At 48.4% G+C, this 24508-nt stretch overlaps 1 protein-coding gene across 1 annotated transcript; it reads left to right on the top strand.

The window, feature by feature from the left end:
* Window positions 1-18044: 18044 nt before the first annotated feature.
* On the top strand, window positions 18045-22277 carry LOC123059949 (alpha-xylosidase 1). The gene is made up of 3 exons (XM_044482502.1): window positions 18045-18518; window positions 18981-19636; window positions 20048-22277. The coding sequence occupies exons 1-3, from the start codon at window positions 18247-18249 to the stop codon at window positions 21967-21969; spliced, it is 2850 nt and encodes a 949-aa protein (XP_044338437.1). The 5' UTR covers window positions 18045-18246; the 3' UTR covers window positions 21970-22277.
* The last annotated feature ends 2231 nt before the right edge of the window (window positions 22278-24508 follow it).

The following is a 24508-nucleotide window of genomic DNA, read 5'->3' as shown; positions in this document are numbered from 1 at the left end:
TGACGTTTGGCACATCCAAGGCACTCCTACGGTATCCGGGAGTTGCACAATCTCATGGTCTAAGGAAATGATACTTGACATTCCGAAAAGCTACAGCAAACGAACTACACGATCTTTGAGCTATGCTTAGGATTGGGTCTTGTCCATCACATCATTCTCCTAATGATATGATCCCGTTATCAGTGACATCCAATGTCCATAGTCAGGAACCATGACTATCTTTTCATCAACGAGCTAGTCAACTAGAGGCTCACTAGGGACGTGTTGTGGTCTATGTATTCACACATGTATTACGATTTCCGGATAACACAATTATAGCATGAACAATAGACAATTATCATGAACAAATAAATATAATAATAACCATTTTATTATTGCCATTGTTGAGGAAATCGTTAACTGGTAGCTGCTCGGTTGGCTAGCGAGTAGGGGATTAATCGGCTAATCGGCAAGTTAATTGGCCATTTAATCAATTAATCGGACGATTTTTTGGTTTATCGGCTACTCGATGACCCTATGAGTAGGGATTAATCGGCAAGTTAACTGGTTAATCGGATGAATTCTTGAACATGGATTATTGCCTCTAGGGCATATTTCCAACAGGAGCTTCTTCATGCGTTTGACACCTATGTGACCAAGACGGCAGTGCCACAAGTATGTGGGACTATCATTACCAACCTTACATCTTTTGGTATTCACACTATGAATATGTGTAACATTACGCTCGAGATTAATTAAAAATAAACCATTCACCAGCGGAGCATGACCATAAAACATATCTCTTATATAAATAGAACAACCATTATTCTCGGATTTAAATGAGTAGTCATCTCGAATTAAACGAGATCCTAATACAATGTTCATGCTCAAGCTGGCACTAAATAACAATTATTGAGGTTTAAAACTAATCCCGTAGGTAAATGTAGAGGTAGCGTGCCGACGGCGATCACATCGACCATGGAACCATTCCCGGCGCGCATCGTCACCTAGTCCTTCGCCAGTCTCCGCTTATTCCGCAGCTCCTGCTTTGAGTTACAAATGTGAGCAACCGCACCGGTATCAAATACCCAGGAGCTACTACGAGTACTGGTAAGGTACACATCAATTACATGTATATCACGTATACCTTTAGTGTTGCCGGCCTTCTTGTCTGCTAAGTATTTAGGGCAGTTCCGCTTCCAGTGACCACTTCCCTTGCAATAAAAACACTCAGTCTCAGGCTTGGGTCCATTCTTTGACTTCTTCCCGGCAGCAACTCCCTTACCGTCCTTCTTGAAGTTCTTCTTACCCTTGCCTTTCTTGAACTTAGTGGTTTTATTCACCATCAACACTTGATGTTCCTTTTTGATTTTCACCTCCGCTGATTTCAGCATTGAATATACCTCAGGAATGGTCTTTTCCATCCCCTACATATTGAAGTTCATCACAAAGCTCTTGTAGCTCGGTGGAAGCGACTGAAGGATTCTGTTAATGACCGCGTCATCCGGGAGATTAACTCCCAGCTGAGTCAAGTGGTTATGCAACCCAGACATTTTGAGTATGTGCTCACTGACAGAACTATTTTCCTTCATCTTACAACTGAAGAACTTGTCGAAGACTTCATATCTCTCAACCCGGGCATGAGCTTGGAAAACCATTTTCAGCTCTTCGAACATCTCATATGCTCCGGGTCTCTCAAAACGCTTTTGGAGCCCCGGTTCTAAGATGTAAAGCATGCCGCACTGAACGAGGGAGTAATCATCAGCACGTGACTGCCAAGCGTTCGTAACGTCTTGGTTCTCTGGGATGGGTGCGTCACCTAGCGGTGCTTCTAGGACACAATCTTTCTTGGCAGCTATGAGGATGATCCTCAGGTTCCGGACCCAGTCCATATAGTTGCTGCCATCATCTTTCAGCTTGGTTTTCTCTAGGAACGCGTTGAAGTTGAGGACAACGTGGGCCATTTGATCTACAAGACATATTGTAAAGATTTTAGACTAAGTTCATGATAATTAAGTTCATCTAATCAAATTATTTAATGAACTCCCACTCAGATAGACATTCCTCTAGTCATCTAAGTGAAACATGATCCGAGTCAACTAGGCCGTGTCCGATCATCACGTGAGACGGACTAGTCAACATCGGTGAACATCTTCATGTTGATCGTATCTTCTATACGACTCATGCTCGACCTTTCGGTCTTCCGTGTTCCGAGGCCATGTCTGTACATGCTAGGCTCGTCAAGTCAACCTAAGTGTATTGCATGTGTAAATCTGGCTTACACCCGTTGTATTCGAACGTTAGAATCTATCACACCCGATCATCACGTGGTGCTTCGAAACAACGAACCTTCGCAACGGTGCACAGTTAGGGGGAACATTTTCTTGAAATTATTATGAGGGATCATCTTATTTGAGCTACCGTCGTTCTAAGAAAATAAGATGTAAAACATGATAAACATCACATGCAATCAAATAGTGACATGATATGGCCAATATCATTTGCGCCTTTTGATCTCCATCTTCGGGGATTCATGATCATCGTTGTCACCGGCATGACACCATGATCTCCATCATCATTATCTTCATCATCGTGTCTTCTTGAAGTTTCTCGTCATTTATTACTTCTACTACTATGGCTAACGCTTTAGCAATAAAGTAAAGTAATTACATGACGTTTATGTTGACTCACAGGTCATAAATAATTTAAGACAACTCCTATGGCTCCTGCCGGTTGTCATACTCATCGACATGCAAGTCGTGATTCCTATTACAAGAACATGATCAATCTCATACATCACATATATCATTCATCACATCCTTTTGGCCATATCACATCACACGGCACATGCTGCAAAAACAAGTTAGACGTCCTCTAATTGTTGTTGCAAGTTTTTACGTGGCTACTATAGGTTTCTAGCAAGAATGTTTCTTACCTACGCCAAAACCACAACGTGATATGCCAATTTCTATTTACCCTTCATAAGGACCCTTTTCATCGAATCCGATCCGACTAAAGTGGGAGAGACAGACACCCGCCAGCCACCTTATGCAACTAGTGGATGTCAATCAGTGGAACCAGTCTCACGTAAGCGTACGTGTAAGGTCGGTCTGGGCCGCTTCATCCCACGATGCCGCCGAATCAAGATAAGACTAGTAATGGCAAGCAAATTGACAATATCCACGCCCACAACTGCTTTGTGTTCTACTCGTGCATAGTAACTACGCATAGACCTTTGTCAATCGGTACGTTACTTGCCCGAGACTCGATCGTCGGTATCCCAGTACCCCGTTCAATCTCGTTACCGGCAAGTCACTTTACTCGTACCGTAATGCATGATCCCGTGATCAACCACTTGGTCACATTGAGCTCATTATGATGATGCATTACCGAGTGGGCCCAGAGATACCTCTCCGTCATACGGAGTGACAAATCCCAGTCTCGATTCGTGCCAACCCAACAAACACTTTCGAAGATACCTGTAGTGTACCTTTATAGTCACACAGTTACGTTGTGACGTTTGGCACACCCAAAGCACTCCTACGGTATCCGGGAGTTGCACAATCTCATGGTCTAAGGAAATGATACTTGACATTCGGAAAAGCTAAAGCAAACAAACTACACGATCTTTGAGCTGTGCTTAGGATTGGATCTTGTCCATCACATCATTCTCCTAATGATGTGATCCCGTTATCAATGACATCCAATGTCCATAGTCAGGAAACCATGACTATCTTTTGATCAACGAGCTAGTCAACTAGAGGCTCACTAGGGACGTGTTGTGGTCTATGTATTCACACATGTATTACGATTTCCGGATAACACAATTATAGCATGAACAATAGACAATTATCATGAACAAAGAAATATAATAATAACCATTTTATTATTGCCTCTAGGGCATATTTCCAACACGCCTCCCCCCTAGCTCCTTTATATACGGGGGCAGGGGGCACCCCATAGACACACAAGTTGATCATTGATTCCTTAGCCGTGTGCGGTGTCCCCCTCCACCATAATCCACCTCGATCATATCGTAGCGGTGCTTAGGCGAAGCCCTGCATCGGTAGCAACATCATCACCATCATCATGCCGTCGTGCTGACGAAACTCTCCCATGAAGCTCTACTGGATCGGAGTTAATGGGACGTCATCGAGCTGAACGTGTGCTGAACTCGAAGGTGTCGTGCGTTCGATACTTGGATCGGTCGGATCGTGAAGACGTTCGACTACATCAACCGCGTTCTCACAACGTTTCCGCTTACGGTCTACGAGGGTACGTAGACGATACTCTCCCCTATCGTTGCTATGCATCACCATGATCTTGCGTGTGCGTGCGGAAATTTTTGAAATTACTACATTCCCCAACACCCGCGCTGTCGGCGACAACGGCCGATTTCCTGCCGTTTTCTCCCCCTCGTTATCCGCCCTTCCCTCTATTTCCCCCTTGTCCCTTCATTCTCCCCCGCCGCTCCCTCCATTCTTCCGCAGATCCTCCCGCCATGCCACCGAAGAAATATGCGTCCCCTCGCCTAACCATTAATGGCGCCATCCAGCCAAAGCAGAGGAAGCCGAGGGCGCCGATGGCAAGGCCCCCCGGCATGTGGAACGCCAAGTGGAAGGCCGACGTTGATTGCCGGGAGGCGGTCACCGTCGACCAACGGAACAGGCTCATCATGAGGAAGGCCAAGGACACGGCGGCGACGACAGAGGAGGGATAGGCGTCTCGCGCGGGGATGATGAACCTTCCACCCGACCACTGCCCACAAGCCGCGTGGGGGAGCCAGCAAAGCGTCGCTTCGCCGACTAACTTCTCTCCGCCACTATGGGGGTACGCGCCCTCGCCTGGCTACTCCGATGGCGACGCGCATGGCGGCTTCAACCCCAACATCACCTTTTCACATGGCGTGTCGCCGCGTGCCGCCCTCTCCGGCTTCAACCCCGACCCGCGCACCCCCTCCCCTGCGTTCACCGCTGGCCTCAACACCCAGTACAGCTACTCGCCACCGGCATACTCAGGCTCTCCTGCGCCGCCTCTGCGTCGTGGCGCCCTATCCTTCGCACATGGCTCGGCACCACAGTTCAGCGGCACCGACGCCGACATGGACGAGATCATCACGAGCGCCTCGGTCGCCGCCGTTTCGTGCCCCGAGTTCCGCGCGCAAGACGAGACGATGGACACCGCCCTCAACATGACGACGAGCTCGACGACGCCGAGGAGAAGGTGGAGGAGGAAGAACCGGCCGAGGACGAGCTCGATGATCACCAAACTTGTGGCTTTTTTTGGCAGCGGTAAAGACAAGTTTGAATTTTTGGGCGTCTGGGTGCCGAAACCTATGGGCATGACTGGAAACTCGATCGTCCTTAGGGCGAAAAAACCATCGGCGCAAACACCAAAAGGCATTCGCCGGGTGCGCTGGAGGCCAAACGACTGGAGATGCTCTAATCATGTCTAAAAAAATGCACACGCCTTTTCGATGTCCACAAAGGAGACGCATTTTTTTCTTTGCCGGCAGTTCTTTATGAGATTTACGGAAGGAAAATATAAGTCAATGTTACAGATTATATTTGTTGCAGATTGCATCAGAGAAGAACCTGCTCGATCTAGCTTGTAGACACATAAAATTTAAGCTTAATTCAGATTATAATCATCATAAGATTACTAACATGACAAATAGCACACGACATACTACTAGAAACATATGGGGATATACTCATATATGAATCAAAGGCATGAGTGTACAGAGAAAAGAACAACTCATACGAGTTCACTAAAACTCATATGCAACAACATCATTGGCCATAGTGATGGAGATGATGTAGTCCTACACCATAGAGGAAGTAGTCGAAGTAGGATAGACATACGGTCATTTTGCCTTGCGTATGTTTGTCAGGTCGATACTTTGTGAGTTTCATCGTGTTGTCTTAGGTTTTCATGCTTTATGAGTTGTTACATGGTCGGTATTTAGGGTTACATAGTCGGTATCTAAAGGAACCTCATGAAGACCGTGTACGTCAAGTATTTGGCAGATGCAGTCATGATCACGTCCAGACGTGCAGCTTTCGGAGTCAATCCGATTGAGAGCGAGGCCCGCATGCCCAGCCCGAGGACTATGGGCCGATTCAGTTGGCACCTCCCTAGTTCTGTACACCGTCACGGTCACTGACCGAGCTGTTCTTCCGGACATATAAGCAAGGTTTGAGGAGGCCGCCCATAGATGCTCTAACGAAACTAGCAAATATCAGAAATATAAGGAGGAGAATACGGTCGACGTATGTAGTACTATCGCTGTGGTAATTAACTAGTGGTGTAGCGTGCCGTAAGATCCTAGTGAGGCACGTGACTGTTCTTGGGGGACTGCACACACATCGCACATGGGGTGATGGGATCAGAGTTTTGGCCGTGCGTACCGACTCATACTATCATGTGGAGATTATGGAGGCTGAAGCGCCTTTTTGTTTAGCATGTGTGGTGTGCTACTAGTGTGTGTGGCATCGTTACTGGTTTGTCGCGTCTTTATCGGACATGCGCACCGTCGAGGCAAGTTAGTGATTTGGCAGGTGGTTGCACCGAGGTGCAGACAGATGTGTACCGAGAGAGAGAGGGGTGTGCATCAGCCTTCACCGGTAGAAAAGGGCCTATAGTACCGGTTCGTAAGGGCCTTTAGTCCCGGTTCCTGAACCGGGACTAAAGTGTCGGTACTAATGCTCCGACCCTTTAGTCCCGGTTCAATCCAGAACCGGGACTGATGGGCCTTCGCGTGGGCAGTGCGCAGAGCCCAGGCAGGAGACCCTTTGGTCCCGGTTGGTGGCACCAACCGGGACCAATAGGCATCCACGCGTCAGTATTTCTGTGGCTGGGGTTTTTGTTTTTTTTGAAGGGAGGGGGGGGGGGGTTTGGGGGTTTTGGGGGCTTAATTTAGATGTTTCATATATTGTGTTAGCTAGCTATAATTAATAGAGAGAAGTGTCCTCTCTTATGTCCGTGCTTGGTCGACGCTACGTACTATACATACGTATAGAGAGGACTAGACACGCTAGCTAGCTAGTAAGCAAACGAAGAAAACAGAAGATCGTCATGAACATATATGCATACAGAGAGAAGTGATATCGACCACCTCTCCTTCTCTGAGAGATTGGTCGAACAACAAGTTCTCGTATATCTATCTGACACTACCGGCTACATATATACAATAATTATCTCTTACAAATATAATCATACAGACTCAGAGTCCACATAGAATTCTCCGTCTTCAGCGATCACGTGGTCAAGAAAGAATGCCGCCAATTCCTCTTGAATTGCTCGCATGCGAGCTGGTGCTAGGAGTTCATCCCGCTTCCGAAACATCTAATTTAAAGAAGTGGGTCAATACATATATATATGAATGAATGAAACTCAACACAAATGATGGTAATAAAATAAAATTGTGAATGTTGTTATTTACGTACTTCATATTGTTCGTCAGTGTAGCCCCGCTCACAGGTCGTGTGGCGGATGGACTCGCAAACGTAGTATCCACAGAAATCATTCCTTTGTTCCTGCCACAACCACTTTACAAGAAATAGAGGTTAATCAAAATGATAAGCAAGAATGCCAAATGATATTGATGAAACTAGCGCTTGAATGACTAGTAGATGCGCTTAAAATGCTACTATAGTACTTACTTTCGGGTGTCTAAATTGCAGCTCCTTCGGCAGTCCCGGAGCTTTTCTGGTAAATTTTCTCCAAACGCTGCCGGACAAAGAAAACAATTACTTGATATATCGGGAAATGAACAAAGTTGCTGATATGGTGGATAATGATCGAGTTAACTTACTTTTCGAGTATTTGAGTCATGTCTGCATAGTCCTGGGGATCTTTTCGTCTTGAGTCTAAGACGGTTACTAGTCCCTGCTCAAGCTTAATCTCTAGGAGAATATAGTGGAAACTGCACACGCATGCATAACTCATCAATTACATTACTATAACCTTGACTAATATATAAGGGAAACCGAATACGCACAAGACAGTAACACTCACTTGAAGTTGTAAGGAAAGAGTATTATATCTTTGTTTTCATTTATTACCAACGATCGTAGCAAGTTGGCCTCGGTAGCTGCGGCATGAAATTTAACATGAGTTGCATCTATGAGATATGTGTTAATGAACCCAATATCACCGACTTGTCTTTTTTTTCAATTCAGCGATCTTCAATCTGCATAATATAGTGAGGATGATTATAAATACATGCAATGAAAGAGCTAAGCTATATAGAGAAACTTAATGACAGAAGTAGTACTACTTACAGACAGTAGCAGGCGACCGTTGTTTTATCGAGGGTCAATTGATTGAAAAACTGATAGAACTCCTCAAATGGAACAGGCAACAGTTCAATTCCAACGAGGTCATGCTCCTTTTTAACTTTCACATACAAAGTACTCCTCCCCCCAGAGTCTCTGCAGATTTTCAAGTACCAATCATGCAATCTTCGCATCATCGTTGATAGAGATCTTTCATCTTTGACGAGAGGCTTCCCGTACTCGTATCTTTGTATCTGCACGTCCATGGGTTCATAATGCACATCATTGGGCAGGTAATATGCAAGATTGCTATAACTGGGCACCATCCTCGGATCATTAGCGACGTTGTGGCTAGGCACCTTGAGCGGGGGGCACGATTGCTTCGCTTGTTCGCTGAGCTGGGCAATTTGTTTCCCATACACGCCCAAGAAGCCTAGAAGGTTCACGCAAAGGTTCTTCGTTACGTGCATCACGTCGATTGAGGAGCGGACCTCTAGGTCTTTCCAGTAGGGTAGGTCCCAAAATATAGATTTCTTCTTCCACATTGGTGCGTGTCCCTCAGCGTCATTCGGAACAGCTAGTCCACTGGGACCCTTTCCAAAGATTACGTAGTGTAAATCATTGACCATAGCAAGCACGTGATCACCAGTGCGCATGGCGGGCTTCTTCCGGTGATCTGCATCGCCTTTGAAATGCTTGCCTTTCTTTCGACATTGATGGTTGGTCGGAAGAAATCGACGATGGCCCAGGTACACATTCTTCCTGCATTTGTCCAAGTATATACTTTCAGTGTCATCTAAACAGTGCGTGCATGCGTGGTATCCTTTGTTTGTCTATCCTGAAAGGTTACTGAGAGCGGGCCAATCGTTGATGGTCACGAACAGCAACGCCTTAAGGTTAAATTTCCTCTTGTCTGTGCTCATCCCACGTACGTACACCGTTTTCATTCCACAGCTGTAAAAGTTGTTCAACTAATGGCCTTAGGTACACATCAATTTCGTTGCCGGGTTGCTTAGGGCCTTGGATGAGAACTGGCATCATAATGAACTTTCGCTTCATGCACATCCAAGGAGGAAGGTTATACATACATAGAGTCACGGGCCAGGTGCTGTGATTGCTGCTCTGCTCCCCGAAAGGATTAATGCCATCCGCGCTTAAAGCAAACCATACATTCCTTGGGTCCTTTGCAAACTCATTCCAGTACTTTCTCTCGATTTTTCTCCACTGCGACCCGTCAGCGGGTGCTCTCAACTTCCCATCTTTCTTTCGGTTCTCACTGTGCCATCGCATCAACTTGGCATGCTCTTCGTTTTTGAACAGACGTTTCAACTGTGGTATTATAGGAGCATACCACATCACCTTCGCAGGAACCCTCTTCCTGGGGGGCTCGCCGTCAACATCACCAGGGTCATCTCGTCTGATCTTATACCGCAATGCACCGCATACCGGGCATGCGTTCAGATCCTTGTATGCACCACGGTAGAGGATGCAGTCATTAGGGCATGCATGTATCTTCTCCACCTCCAATCCTAGAGGGCATACGACCTTCTTTGCTGCGTATGTACTGTCGGGCAATTCGTTATCCTTTGGAAGATTCTTCTTCAATATTTTCAGTAGCTTCTCAAATCCTTTGTCAGCCACAGCATTCTCTGCCTTCCACTGCAGCAATTCCAGTACGATACCGAGCTTTGTGTTGCCATCTTCGCAATTGGGGTATAACCCTTTTTTGTGATCCTCTAACATGCGATCGAACTTCAGCTTCTCCTTTTGACTGATGCATTGCGTCCTTGCATCGACAATGACCCGACGGAGATCATCATCATCGGGCACATCGTCTGGTTCCTCTTGATCTTCAGCAGCTTCACCCGTTGCAGCATCATTGGGCACATCGTCTGGTTCCTCTTGATCTTCACCAGCTCCCTCCGTTGCAGCATCACCGTATTCAGGGGGCACATAGTTGTCATTGTAGTCTTCTTCTTCGCCGTCTTCCATCATAACCCCTATTTCTCCGTGCCTCGTCCAAACATTATAGTGTGGCATGAAACCCTTGTAAAGCAGGTGGGAGTGAAGGATTTTCCGGTTAGAGTAAGACCTTGTATTCCCACATTCAGTGCATGGACAACACATAAAACCATTCTGCTTGTTTGCCTCAGCCGCATCGAGAAACTCATGCACGCCCTTAATGTACTCGCGGGTGTGTATGTCACCGTACATCCATTGCCGGTTCATCTGCGTGCATTATATATAATTAAGTGTCCAAATTAATAGAAGTTCATCATCACATTAAAACCAAAATGCATACATAGTTCTCATCTAACAACATATAGCTCTCCAGAGCATCTAATTAATTAAACCATACATTGAAACTATGTAAAACGTTTCAATGCAAAAACAAATGCGATCATAATCGCAACCAAGGTAACAATTGATCCAACGGTATAATGATACCAAGCCTCGGTATGAATGGCATATTTTCTAATCTTTCTAATCTTCAAGCGCATTGCATCCATCTTGATCTTGTGATCATCGACGACATCCGCAACATGCAACTCCAATATCATCTTCTCCTCCTCAATTTTTTTATTTTTTCCTTCAACAAATTGTTTTCTTCTTCAACTAAATTTAACCTCTCGACAATAGGGTAGGTTGGCATTTCCGATTCACATACATCCTAGATAAATAAAATCTATGTCACGTTGGTCGGCATAATTTTCATAAACAATAAATGAACCAATAGTTATAAAGATAATATACATACCACATCCGAATCATAGACAGGACGAGGGCCGACGGGGGCGGATACCAAAACCATCGCACTATATAAGATGCAATAATAAATGTAAGAAAATGATACACTATCTAAACATACAAGTAAGAATATTTTTTCTTTCAGAAAGAAGATAAGAACAAGAGGCTCACCACGGTGGTGTCGGTGATGAGATCGGCGCGGGTGATCGACGGCGGTGAAGACGGGGACGGGGCGTGACGGACCGCTAAATCTAGACAAATCTCGAGGAAAATGGAGTTTGGAGGTCGAGCTTCGAGAGGAGAAAGCTTAAGTAGTGTGGCTCGGGCATTCCATCGAACACCTCATGTGCATAGGAGGTGAGCTAGAGCACCACAAAGCCCTCTCCCCCTCGGCCAGAAAAAACAGAGCACTGTGCTCTGCTCTTGCGCGAGGGGGTATATATAGGCACCTCATTGGTCCCGGTTGGTGACATGAGCCGGGACTAAAGGGGAGCCTTTTGTCCCGTTTCAAGCCACCAACCGGGACCAATGGTGGTGGGCCATGAGCGAGGCCCATTGGTCCCGGTTCATCACCAACCGGGACCAAAAGGTCCAAATGAACCGGGACCAATGGCCCATGTGGCCCGGCCGGCCCCCTGGGCTCACGAACCGAGACCAATGCCCACATTGGTCCCGGTTCTAGACTGAACCGGGACTAATGGGCTGACCCGGCCTGAACCAAAGCCCTGTTTTCTACTAGTGCTTATGTAAAAATCTTGGATCGGATTTCTACCGCGTCCCTGACAAATACTGCTATGCAATCTGCTGCAGCAGTCATAGCCTAATTAGCCTAATTGGCCAAAATATTACCCAAAATATGAGAGGTACTTGTAAACCAAGACCAAGGAAGTAGTGAGGTGGTTGTATAGAAAGCGTAGGCATCTGTTATACTTTAATTTGTCATTTGCAACGATGCAACCGTGAGAAGAAAGACACCGTACGAGAGCAAGCAAGCCATTTGTCCGTAGGACGTAGGAGCATCCCCGTATGCATGGGATCGAATTCCTTCGATGATTTGGCCTGCATGCTTGCGATCGCGAGCAATTGGCGCCACTCCCATCCGTCAAAGATTCCGCCAGCCAGCTTTATCGAGTACACCGTACGCTTATACTCTCGGGAAATGATGAGTGAGGTGTCAGAGCTCACAGCTCAGAGCACAACACAAGAGAGCAGAACACAGGGCCCGAGTTTTGAGCCCATGATCAAGGTGTCCCGCTTGTCTGATTCCACCGATCCACTCGATTCACGCAACACAACACGTAGCTGGACTGTTCTGAACCGGTGGCGTACTAGAAATGCTTGTTGTTGCCCTATTCAAAAAAAAAAAAATGCTTGTTGCCATGCGCGCCACTACACTACACCGCGCCCATGCATGAGCACGATCGCTGTTGAGTGACGAAAAAGAGAACGACGGACTCGCACGCGCCGTGCTCCGCCAATTCGGCCACAATCCCTGGCCGGGACATACAGTACGTATAAAGACAGTCTCCACGTGTGTCTTGTACTGTACAAATTTCTCTACGTCTGCTGACTGCTGCTTGCTTTGCATTTACAGGTGTCAGAACCATGCATGCGCGTACAATACGTAGTAATGCTGTCAATGTACCAGCCTCAAGTTAAAGCAACATTCAAGACTAAAAAAAGAGAGTTAACATTCTTTGAGAGAGAAAATAGTTGAGGCCGGGTACGTCAGTTTCTGTAGCGGGTTTTTGGGCGAGGTCCCCTGGCGACAAAACGGCAGATGAGGCACAACAAACAGAGATGATGCATGAAACGCCGCGTCAAATCGGCACCCATGTCCCTGTGTTAGTAGGATCTTTTGGGACACTTATGTACACATGCCAACACAGAAAAGAACAATCCGTACGAGTTCATTGTTGGCCATGGTGACGAAGACGAGACAGTCATCACCGTAGACGACGTAGTCGAAGCAGGCGGATTGACCTCGATGATTAGTCGAACTTAAGCAAGCAGTCATACCGAGGTGCATCCTAAACACATAATTGCTCCCCAACCGATACGGGTTTTCAAAAGACACGGCTTTGAACTAATGCTCTTTCAAATAGCTATGCTTGTAGTCGTCGAGGATGGAGTCGTCATTGAAGTAGCTCAACAGTAGGAACTCACTATGAGTGTATGTTTTGTCTACAAATATCCTTGTGCGTACCTTCTCTCCTCTATGTCCCTACCTATAGATAGGATGCGCGGGAAAGTGAAGAGATGCAACTGAAACGTTGTAGAAGAACTATCTGGAAGTACAAAATGTGTCTACAATGAGCTCGAGGATAGACACGAACAATCAGCACTATTCTTCCAACTAGGCGCATAATGTTAGCCCGAACTCGAAGTTGATTTACAAAACGTGACGTGCACACTATTGCTCTCTTTTATCTTGCTACAACGAACAGTAGAACACAAAACCTTACATATTCTCTTCCTCGACTAGCAATATGATACTAAACATGCACACCTGTTATGCAAGTCAAATGGGCCTTTGAGATTTCAAAAGTTTAACTAGATTGAGGTAGAAGAGTTAGCGGCCCAAGACCAATAGATTATTGTGTGTACGACACTTACAAACTTAGTGGAGCTGACTATCTGGATGCTTCTCCCTATCGACGGTTGTGAGCACCCTCTCGATCTCGTCGGTGTTTCATCCAAGTTGCAAAGGAAGATATGTGTGTAGACAACTACGGGCGACGAGGGCGATGGAATCCTCGCAGAGCACTCGGAGACGCTCGACCGAATTCCATTGTCGGAGCGGCTCACCTAGATCTACCACTAAGAAGGTGGGAGGATTGGGTAGAGTGGCTTTCGCGGCGTGCCTTGCTCAGATCACCAGTCTAAGCGAACCGCGAAGGAGCGGGATTACATGGATATTCGTAAGCTAGAGATCCAGGTGAATGCTTGGATCACAGAGGAATAGCGGGGGAGGTTCTTGGTGGAGGGGTAAACTTCATATGAGCAAGGTTTGATCTGGGCGGCAGTGGAAGTGGACATGTCGGTGTCGGGGCAAAGGGCGAGATGGATGAATTTTCCAGCAAGGGAGGCATTGTCGTGATTGGTGGGGCTCAAGAAGGGGGCTTCCCACATATCCCTGTCGATTATGGTGACAAGGATATCTTCAAATCAACTTGCTAAGGTCGAGATTGGAATCCAATTGCACATCTTTGTCCCTGGTGGTAAGATCGATTATGTTCCCAACATTGATCCTAGGGTTCGTTCTTTGAACTCTTGAACTGATCCCCATGATTATGGTGGTAAGGTAGGTGATGTCATGGTCAAGGTTTAAGACAGTTACCATGTGTGGCTTGGGCAATGGCTGGTTTGGTCATGGAGCATTGGAGATCAAAGAGAAGTAGAGTCATGTCAGACAGCCATCCTAAATGGCAGTGCCGGCTGACTCCACGTGGTGCAACCGAGTAGATGGAAGTTGGGGTAGCGGCCTCAAGAGTTTGGAAACTTTTACGGTGTTGATATTAATATTTTAAGCAAAAGAGAGGCCTCCCTCTCTAGTTTCATTTGAAGAAACCATGTGGTCCTAGACAAACTACCAACTTAAGAATCCAACCAAACTACCACTACAAAGCCCCAAAGCAACATTTTTAGCAACCTCCAACTTTGCATCACTTGAACGCAACGATCCATGGTGCAGAAACAGGGATCATGCAAGATTGCAAGATCCCACAAGAGGCCAAGCCACAACTGGAAACCCTCCAAACTCTAGACTCTGATAGACACATATAAAAAGTTCAAGTTAAGACAACTAAGGTAGAGATGCAACAGGGCAAAGAAGCCATCAGCCGAAGATGAACAAAATCAAAGCTAGCATCAGGTCCACTATGAGCCACCAATCCAAAGAACACTCCAACCATGAGATGCCCAATAGACCTCACTTGCTACCCACTCTGTGAGTTCCTCTTCCAACTTTAACACTCTTTGTCCTGGCTCCTTTATTTTCAAGATAGACCAATCCATGATCCAAGGGCACATCAACTTGATCATAGTCATGGGGTTAGAGATAATTTCTCTGTAAAAAATAATGTCATTGCGACAAATGCAAAATCATCCAAAACATCTCAGAAACCCCTACCAGAACCAGCAGTCTGTGAGGCTTTCAAAAGCCTTTATTCCATCTACCAAAACACTAAGTCAGGTTAACACACGTGAAATTAAGGGGACAAGCACATTTCACATGACTCCAAATTAACCTTGCAACGTAGCATTGAAAGAATATATAATGAATAGATTCATATTCTCCAGAGTAGCAACAACATTTGCTACCTTTCTAACCTCTTCGTAGAATATTATCTTTCCCACTGAACCATCTCTGTGAGAACTATCACTACTCACCAACATTTCCCACAAAATTGTTCAGATTCCAAGAACTACCGCTAAGCACATTAATAAGAACGCTTTCCCTTGTCAAGATCACTCACATGCTCTAGGATCTGACCTCCAGAGTTAGAAAATTGGGCTTCAGATCTGGGGGTAATTGCTGACTACTCCGAGCAAGTTGAGCAAGCAGAGCCCCAAATAACTATTGATGTTGTGCTAGATCGAGAGCCACCCTATTATGAATCTGTTCTGAAGCATCAGAGGTCGCGCCCTATCATTATGATGAGAAGAACCAAGATTAGATTACCTTTCGGCTCTTGTAAACCTTGACCACCAGACTACAAACCACCATCATTCAACACTTGTCTCCTATGCTCCCGATGACCTTGATTTATACTCAGATCTCCATCCCCAGCATTATTCTTCATACCCCATCTCTAGAATTGTTGTTCCTACACCTATCATCATGTTTATCTACCCCACTACATCGGTAATTTTCTCTCCCTACCCACTAGTGCCTCCATAGTTTCCAGCCAAGCTATCCTCTTTCAAGCTATCGGTGGAACATGGAACCCTAACTTTGGCTCGGAAAAATCACTGTCAAGCCCCCGTAGGGGGAGGGGAATGCTATTTAAGTAACTGAAAAAGTGCTAGAGAACATATTTTCAGAATACGTATTTGTCACACCCTCCCAAAGCCCACCAGGGTCGAACATGGGGCATCGAAGTGGCCCATGAGCATCATCAGGTACCATGGGAGCCCTAGGCCTAGCCTAGCAGAACAAATTATGCTCTCGCCTAGCAGAGCACTTCCACATTACAATTATCCAAAGCTAAGTCTCAAAAAATTCAAGCATATCCTCATACCAATAAGTTGGGATGGCCGGAAAATTTCCATCTTGCAAGTGATTTCTAACCTCCACGCCACTAGGAACTACTCTGTCACAAGAATCCCCAATTGATCTTGAATTATTATCATCTAGATGAACACCGTCAGAGAAAGCATAAGGTTCAATGTTACCCTGCTCCTCAAACAAAACTGAATTTCCACTACAATATATATCCAACAACAAAGGATTTGAATTCATTAGTTGTTCTAGCTTAGATTTTGATAATCCTCGATCTAGAATTGATGTTCACAATCTCACTCCATTAGAACGTGAAGGTGAATGCAAATATTTTGATGGGGGTACAAAACTTACTTGTAGAAACCCATGAGATCTTAGCCTCCTTGTCTGAATCATCACCGACAAGTAATGAGAAGCAGTTATCGGCTAGGGAGACCCCTACTCCGTGACCGCGAAGCAAGCGAGGCTGGGCAGGCTAGAAGAACGATGAGGGAAGTACATGGATCGCCTTGGCATGTAAACCACATCACCGCCTTCTTATTCAGCATCATGTGCCCGTCGTTGTTAATCAGAATCAACATATCCAGCGTTCCTGCCGGTTGTAGCGCCATCACCACCGCCACCACATCCTCCTCCAGACTAGGAAGACCTCGGATGCGGATCAGAACACCGCTCACTTCCACCGCAGCACTGGATCCGCAGATTCCGCCTCCTCCATGGCCCAAAGCACGATCTCGATTGGATACTTTGCTTTGCCATCGGGGAACATCCTCTCGTTCTCCTCTGGACTTTGATCCTTGGAGACCACCATCGCCTTCTTGGTCGCCTCTGTTGTGCTCACGAACCAGGAACTGATGTCGCGCAACCATGCTAGCCCGAACGCACCACCTCCCGCGATCTGTGCCACGCATGCCTCGCACTTCGCTATGGAAAGGAGAGCAACAGCCAAGCGCAAGCGGAGATGAGAAAGCGGAGTGCGAGGAGCCCCACGGCCAAGGTTGAGAGGCGGAAGAAAATTATGTTGGTGGTATTCGCATGTGTGATTGACATGTATCGGTTTTTTTTTTGCCGAATTTCCGTGGCCAACGAGAATAATCATTTGGGAGCGGTATTTTGATGTCAAAATTATTATCGCTACGGCAAAAACAACCTTTATCACTCAATGCCTGAGAAAAAAAACCTTTATTACTCAATAACATTTAAATCCTCTCTAAGATTATGCAAGAGAGAATCAGTGGAATCATTGAGCCATGTTTGAGTTGAATAATCCATGGAAAGTGGCATTTTGGAGATCGGCCAAAAATTTTGAAAAAATAATTGAAATTCATAATTTTTGGTATAAAAAATATGATTTTTTTGTACAAGTACACAAGAATGTGATGTGTATGTGTGTAAAATTTCAAAATGAAATACCTTGAGATGCCATTCGTTCAAAAAGAACAAATCCATGTACTTTTGGGATGAATAGTATCATGTGTTGAAAAGCCACAAATTTGTCTTTTTTTTTTTGCACTGCCTTCATTTCAACGTATTTTGTCCTTAAAATTTACACATGTGTGTTATGCCTCCACGCATGTCTGTATCTTTTTTAGATTTTTTAAAATGTAAAATTGTGAATTTTATAGAATTTTGAACTTTTCAAAAACCGGCCATGATCTAGGCGTCAAAACCTCTCTGTTGCGTGCAGTGACTGACAACCATGCCGCGGCTGATCGGACCCCACGATACAGAGAGTACCCCGAGAGAGAGAGAGAGAGAGAGAGAGAGAGGATACGGCGGCTATAAAGGAGGACGGTGCTGCACACCCGTTGAACATGCCACTCATCACACTGACATCGCTCTCTCTCTCCCCTCATTACTCGCATCATTACACCTCCCTCCCTCTCTCTCGCTCCCTATCCACTATCCGCCCCTGCTCTCTCCCTCTCACAAATTCACACCTGTGAGGACTGAGGAGTAGTGGGGCCTGCGACATTGCCGCCGCTGCACAGTGAGAGAGGAGGAACGCGGCCAGCGATGCTCCCTCGCCCTCCTTCCCACCTCCTGCCATGGCGGTGCCTCCTCCTCCTCCTCATCCTGGCCTTGGCCGGCAGCAGCAATGGCGTCTCTGCGACTGCCAAGGCAAAGGCCAAGGCACCGGCAGCGGCGCCCAAGCCGGCCGGGTTCGGGTACAAGCTGGTCTCCCTCGTCCAGCGCCCCAACGGGGGAGGCCTCGTCGGCTTCCTCCAGGTGAAGCGGCGCACCTCCACCTACGGCCCTGACATCCCCCGCCTCAGGCTCTTCGTCAAGTAAGCTTCTTTCTTCCTCGCGGCTTTTTTTATTCACAGTGCTCTATGTGGATTCCACGGTTTCTTTTTTTTTGAAATGGATTCCACGGTTTCTAGTACCAGTAGCTTTGTTTGAGGGGAATGTTTGTGGCTGCAATAATTGCCCGTTCGATCTGTTCAAGAAAAAGGGCAAAACAGCTCCCCAAATTTGAGGAATTGGTCTGCGAAATTACAAGTACTATAAACATGCTCAAGAAATTATTGATTTGTTGCCCCGCTGATGTATCATATTCATATTCTCTTGGCACAATGTGTGTTCATGCTTCCATGATTACTCTGTCCAGCCGGATTAGTAGTAGTATATATGTATTCCAATCATGCGTGCTCCTAATTTATAGGTATTCTACGACCGAGACCAATGGAGATGCAAGCTCGTGCATTTTGTAATGGCGGAATGTGTTTGCTGTACTACTACTTGTGCAGGCACGAGACCATGGACAGGGTACGGGTGCAGATAACGGACGCGGAGAAGCAGAGGTGGGAGGTCCCCTACGACCTGCTCCCGCGGGAGCCATCCCCGCCCCTCGGCGCCACCGCCGACGGCGCCCCCTTCACCGCCGGGGAGTACCCGGGGCAGGACCTCGTCTTCACCTACGGCCGCGACCCCTTCTGGTTCGCCGTGCACCGCAAATCCACCCGGCAGCCGCTCTTCAACACCAGCCGCGCCCCGCTGGTGTTCAAGGACCAGTACCTGGAGGTGTCCACGCGCCTTCCCGGCGACGCCGCGCTCTACGGGCTCGGCGAGAACACGCAGCCCGGCGGCATCAAGCTCCGGCCCAACGACCCCTACACGCTCTACACCACCGACGCCTCCGCCATCAACCTCAACACCGACCTCTACGGCTCCCACCCGGTGTACGTGGACCTCCGCAACCTCGCCGGCCGCGGCGTCGCGCACGCCGTGCTGCTGCTCAACAGCAACGGCATGGACGTCTTGTACACCGGCACCTCGCTGACCTACAAGGTCATCGGCGGCCTCCTCGACTTCTACTTCTTCGCCGGCCCGACGCCGCTCGCCGTCGTCGACCAGTACACCGCCATGATCGGCCGCCCCGCGCCCATGCCGTACTGGGCATTTGGTAACCAACCCATCAACTCTGCCTGCCTTGATATATTTTGTTCATGTTTACAAATATATAGAATGAGCCAAATTCTAGCAAGAATAGTAAGCACAATTACATCTAGCTCCCTCGCGTAATCATCGGCCAAATATAATTTGAGACCATAATTTCTGGATTCTCTGTAATTTGTAACAAACCAACAATTTCTTGATTCGCACTAAATATGTAAATGACATTCCCAAGTCGTGATTCTGAGAATGTGGCTGCAAAAACCAAAACAAAACTTGCTCTGAATATGGTCAAGAGACCTCACCTGAATTGTTTTGTAGTAAATCATACTACTCTTTACTATTTTTACTCTGCAACCAGAACAGAGTATTTGAAATTTAACACTGCAAATCTCTTATTGCCTTTTGCTCTGGTTTACAGGGTTCCACCAATGCAGGTGGGGATACCATAACCTTTCGGTGGTGGAGGACGTGGTGGAGAACTACCGGAGCGCGCAGATCCCCCTGGACGTGATCTGGAACGACGACGACCATATGGACGCCAGGAAGGACTTCACTCTGAGCCCCGTGAACTACCCGCGCCCCAAGCTGCTGGCCTTCCTCGACAAGATCCACGCGCGCGGGATGAAGTACATTGTCCTCATCGACCCCGGCATCAACGTGAACCACACCTACGGCGTGTACCAGCGCGGCATGGACCGCGACATCTTCATCAAGCTCGACGGGCAGCCATACCTCGCCCAGGTCTGGCCCGGCCCCGTCTACTTCCCGGACTTCATCAACCCCAACGGCGCCTCGTGGTGGATCGACGAGGTGCGCCGCTTCCACGAGCTCGTCCCCGTGGACGGGCTCTGGATCGACATGAACGAGGCCTCCAACTTCTGCACCGGCAAGTGCACCATCCCGACCACGCACCGGTGCCCGGACCCGACGTCCAAGGAGCCCTGGCTGTGCTGCCTCGACTGCAAGAACCTCACCAACACCAGGTGGGACGAGCCGCCGTACAAGATCAACGCCTCCGGGAAGTCGGCGCGCCTCGGCTACAACACCATCGCCACCAGCGCCGTGCACTACAATGGCGTCCTGGAGTACAATGCCCACAGCCTGTATGGCTTCTCGCAGGCCATCGCCACGCACAAGGGGCTGCAGAGCATCCAGGGCAAGAGGCCGTTCATCCTCACCAGGTCGACATTCGTCGGCTCCGGCGCCTACGCCGCGCACTGGACCGGCGACAACAAGGGCACCTGGGAGGACCTCCGCTACTCCATCTCGACCATGCTCAACTTCGGCATCTTCGGCATGCCCATGGTCGGCTCCGACATCTGCGGCTTCTACCCGGCGAGCCCGCCGCCGCTGGAGGAGCTGTGCAGCCGCTGGATCGAGCTCGGCGCCTTCTACCCCTTCTCCAGGGACCACGCCAACTTCGCCTCGCCGAGGCAGGAGCTCTACCAGTGGCAGTCCGTGGCGAGGTCCGCCCGGAACGCGCTCGGCATGCGCTACAGGATGCTCCCCTACCTCTACACGCTCAACTACCAGGCGCACCTCACCGGCGCTCCCGTCGCGCGCCCGCTCTTCTTCTCCTTCCCGGACTTCGCGCCGTGCTACGGCGTGAGCAACCAGTTCCTGCTCGGCGCCGGCGTCATGGTGTCCCCCGTCCTCGAGCAGGGCGCCAGCTCCGTCGACGCGGTCTTCCCGCCGGGCACGTGGTACAACCTCTTCGACACCAGCAAGGCGGTCGTGTCCACGGGCTCCGGCGCCGCCGTCAGGCTCCCGGCCCCGCTGAACGAGGTGAACGTGCACGTGCACCAGGGCACGGTCCTGCCGCTGCAGCGCGGCGGCACCATCTCCCGGGACGCGCGCGCGACGCCGTTCACGCTGGTGGTGGCGTTCCCTCTCGGCGCGGCGGACGCGGACGCGGAGGGCGCCGTGTACGTGGACGACGACGAGCGGCCCGCCATGGTGCTCGCGGAGGGGCAGGCGACGTACGCGCGGTTCCACGCGGCCGTGCGCGGGGGCAAGGAGGTGACGGTGCGGTCGGACGTGGCCATGGGGAGCTACAGCATGCACAAGGGCCTCGTCATCGAGAAGATCACCGTGCTGGGGCTGCACGGCGCCGGCACGGACCTCGCCATCCAGGTCGACGGCGCGGACGACGCCACCGCGGTCGCCACGTCGAGCCCCTACTTCGCGGCCGCCGACGCCGCGCAGGTGCTGCGCCAAGGAGAAGAAGATGACGCCGTGGAGGGTGAAAAGAGGAGCGGCGTGACGATGGAGGTGGGCGGGCTGGCGTTGCCGCTGGGGAAGAGCTTCACCATGACGTGGAACATGCGCATCCAAGCATAGTTCCGGAAAATTGTGCTTCCATCTGCATGGGCGTTCGTCGTTCGATTCGTCGTGTGTGTGTGTGTGTCTAATTTATTAGAGCCTATAGAGTAGTTCATCTCATCGTGTTTGGGTCGGTTCTGTAACTTGTGTGGGGGTTGGTTACCTACCCTCCAACACCATTTGTGAAGGAGCCGGATCCCCTGACGTACGGCCACTGACGCGTGGGTCCGGGTCCACATGTCAGCGAGTGCGCCGTACGTGAAAGGAGCTGCGTCCATTTGTGAAGCTCACTCTTGCAGGGAATAAAACTGCATTTCGACCTCCCATGCAGCTGCTTTTTTCGAAACGGAGCCAAAGCTTGCCTCATCGATTAATAAGTACTCCTCTGAAATATAAACATTGGCTTCTTTCTTTGAGAAACAAATATAAACCTTTGCTAACTTGCTCGTGTGTCCATGAGACAAATCCCATTTGAAATGCAATGTTGCCCAACGTCCATCTACTCCGTTGCACTCTACGCAGTCTACTTGACACCTCCCTGTGGCACAGATGCTTGACATGCCTCTACTCTACTTGTCATCGAGCTGCCCATTCCACGACCTTTCCGACAACCTCACTGCTCTAGAGGCAGAAGGAATGCCTCACAAGCCATACCAAGCCACTGCCCTAGCCTACAGAGTCAGTTTTATTTTTCGCTAGCGTAGCATTCTGTGTACCCCTACATGCACTACTCACACATCACAAATGCATCACAAGCAAAAAGCATTGTAAAGATCAACTCTTGAAGATGAATTATTAAAAGTCTTAGAATATCACCGATCCTGAGGTGCTCTTGATTACAAGTACTATAGCTAATGAAGATGAAGGCTATGGCGGAGATTATGGCTATGGAGGTGGCGGCTGCTGTAGATGGGAATGGTGATGATGGCTACGAAGTGTTGGCGGAGGAATGGTGTCCCTCCTAGCTCCTAGCGAATGGTTTTTTCTCCTTTACGTAGTGCAGATGGACCGAATAGAGTTTTGTGGTGCCTCCAATGCGAATCCACCATGGGTCCATTCACAAAAGTCATCGATCTCACATCATGAAGACGGTGCCGCGTGGTACGAACCACAGTACGAGCGGCGGATGCTTGTACGGCGCATCGGGGAAAAGACTTTCTAGGCAGCCGGTCAACACGACCGGCGAACGAACCCTAGGTACGGACGGCGCGGCCTCCGGCGGCGGTCATAGAGGCCGACCGCTGCAGGGGCGACGCGCGGGTGCGGAAGCGATGGTGGCTAGGGTTTAAAACCTGAAAACTGATACCATGTTAGAAGGGAGAGAGGTTTGGTGGAATAGTTAAATGTATTGTTTGAGCCTCGTGGGCATATATATAGGAATACAATCATCTACTTGAAATACAAGACAAGTCAGAACAAATCCTAATTTATTTCGTCTTTTCTAATAAACATTATACTCAACACTTCTGACACCCAAAATGCAAGGCAACCAGCGAAGAAACTTGTACTTTCTTTGTTTCAAAAATAAGTGCCTCAACTCTAGCATAATTTTATACTAGTATAAAATTAAGACACTTTTTTTAAATAACAGTAAGACATTTATTTTAAAATGGAGGGAATGTAAAGGTTAAAAGAGCCCAGCGTATACTTACTGATATACTCCACATGGACACGATCTTATATATGTATTCCGGCCACGGATTCTGGCCGAATTGGCGGAGCATGGTGCGTGCGTGTCCCTGTGCGTGTCGGACGAGACTTGCCTGCTTTTTGCGTGTGGCTTAATTTGATTGAAACAAAAGAAGGCCCGGTCTCATCCTTTTAAAATCAGGAGAGGAGATGATTAGATTAAAAAAAATATAAAAACACAGTTGTAGGATGAAGTGAGAGTACAGATGGAAGCATGAGGAAGAAGCAGACAAGCCGGATCCGTCTGTGTCCGATCTGTTTCTCCTCACTCCACAACGAGTGCGCGGTGTAGTGGCGTGAATGGGAACGAGCATTTTTGGTACGCCACCGGTCCGGTCCAGTCCAGTCCAGTCCAGCTACATGTTGCGTGAATCGAGCGGGTCGGAGGAATCAAACAAGCGCGACAGCCCCGATCATGGGCTGAAAGCTCGGGCCCTGTGTTGTGTTCTGACGCCTCGTATCTATTTTTTTTTTGTTAAGTCACAAATTTTACTCGTTAGATATTCATCAGACATCCATAAACCATCACACACTATGAATATTTTTTTTTGCCTTCCCTCCAACGCCTCGGACCAACACAGCCCTAACCGTCGGCCTCTTCACCCACGACTGGCGGACGCTACTGTGCACCGGCTTGTCACCTCATCCTACCCTCAACTTGCCCTCATCGGCGTGCTTGCTTCCGCCGTGACCATCCCTCTGAACTCTGCCGATTTAAAGCAACATCGACAACCCCCTGCTCCTCGACCCGCACCCATCAACCTGCTTTTTCACGCATGTGCCTAGGACGCTGCAACTCACTGCGGCTCGCAACGTCATCCCCGTCTCCGACGAGGTCATGGCTCGAGGCTCGTCGCCACCAACTTCA

Source organism: Triticum aestivum, chromosome 3A, assembly GCF_018294505.1.
Source record: "Triticum aestivum cultivar Chinese Spring chromosome 3A, IWGSC CS RefSeq v2.1, whole genome shotgun sequence".
NCBI lineage: Eukaryota > Viridiplantae > Streptophyta > Magnoliopsida > Poales > Poaceae > Triticum > Triticum aestivum.
The sequence above is the reverse complement of the archived record's forward strand: the minus strand, read 5'-3'. Positions and strand labels throughout refer to the sequence as shown.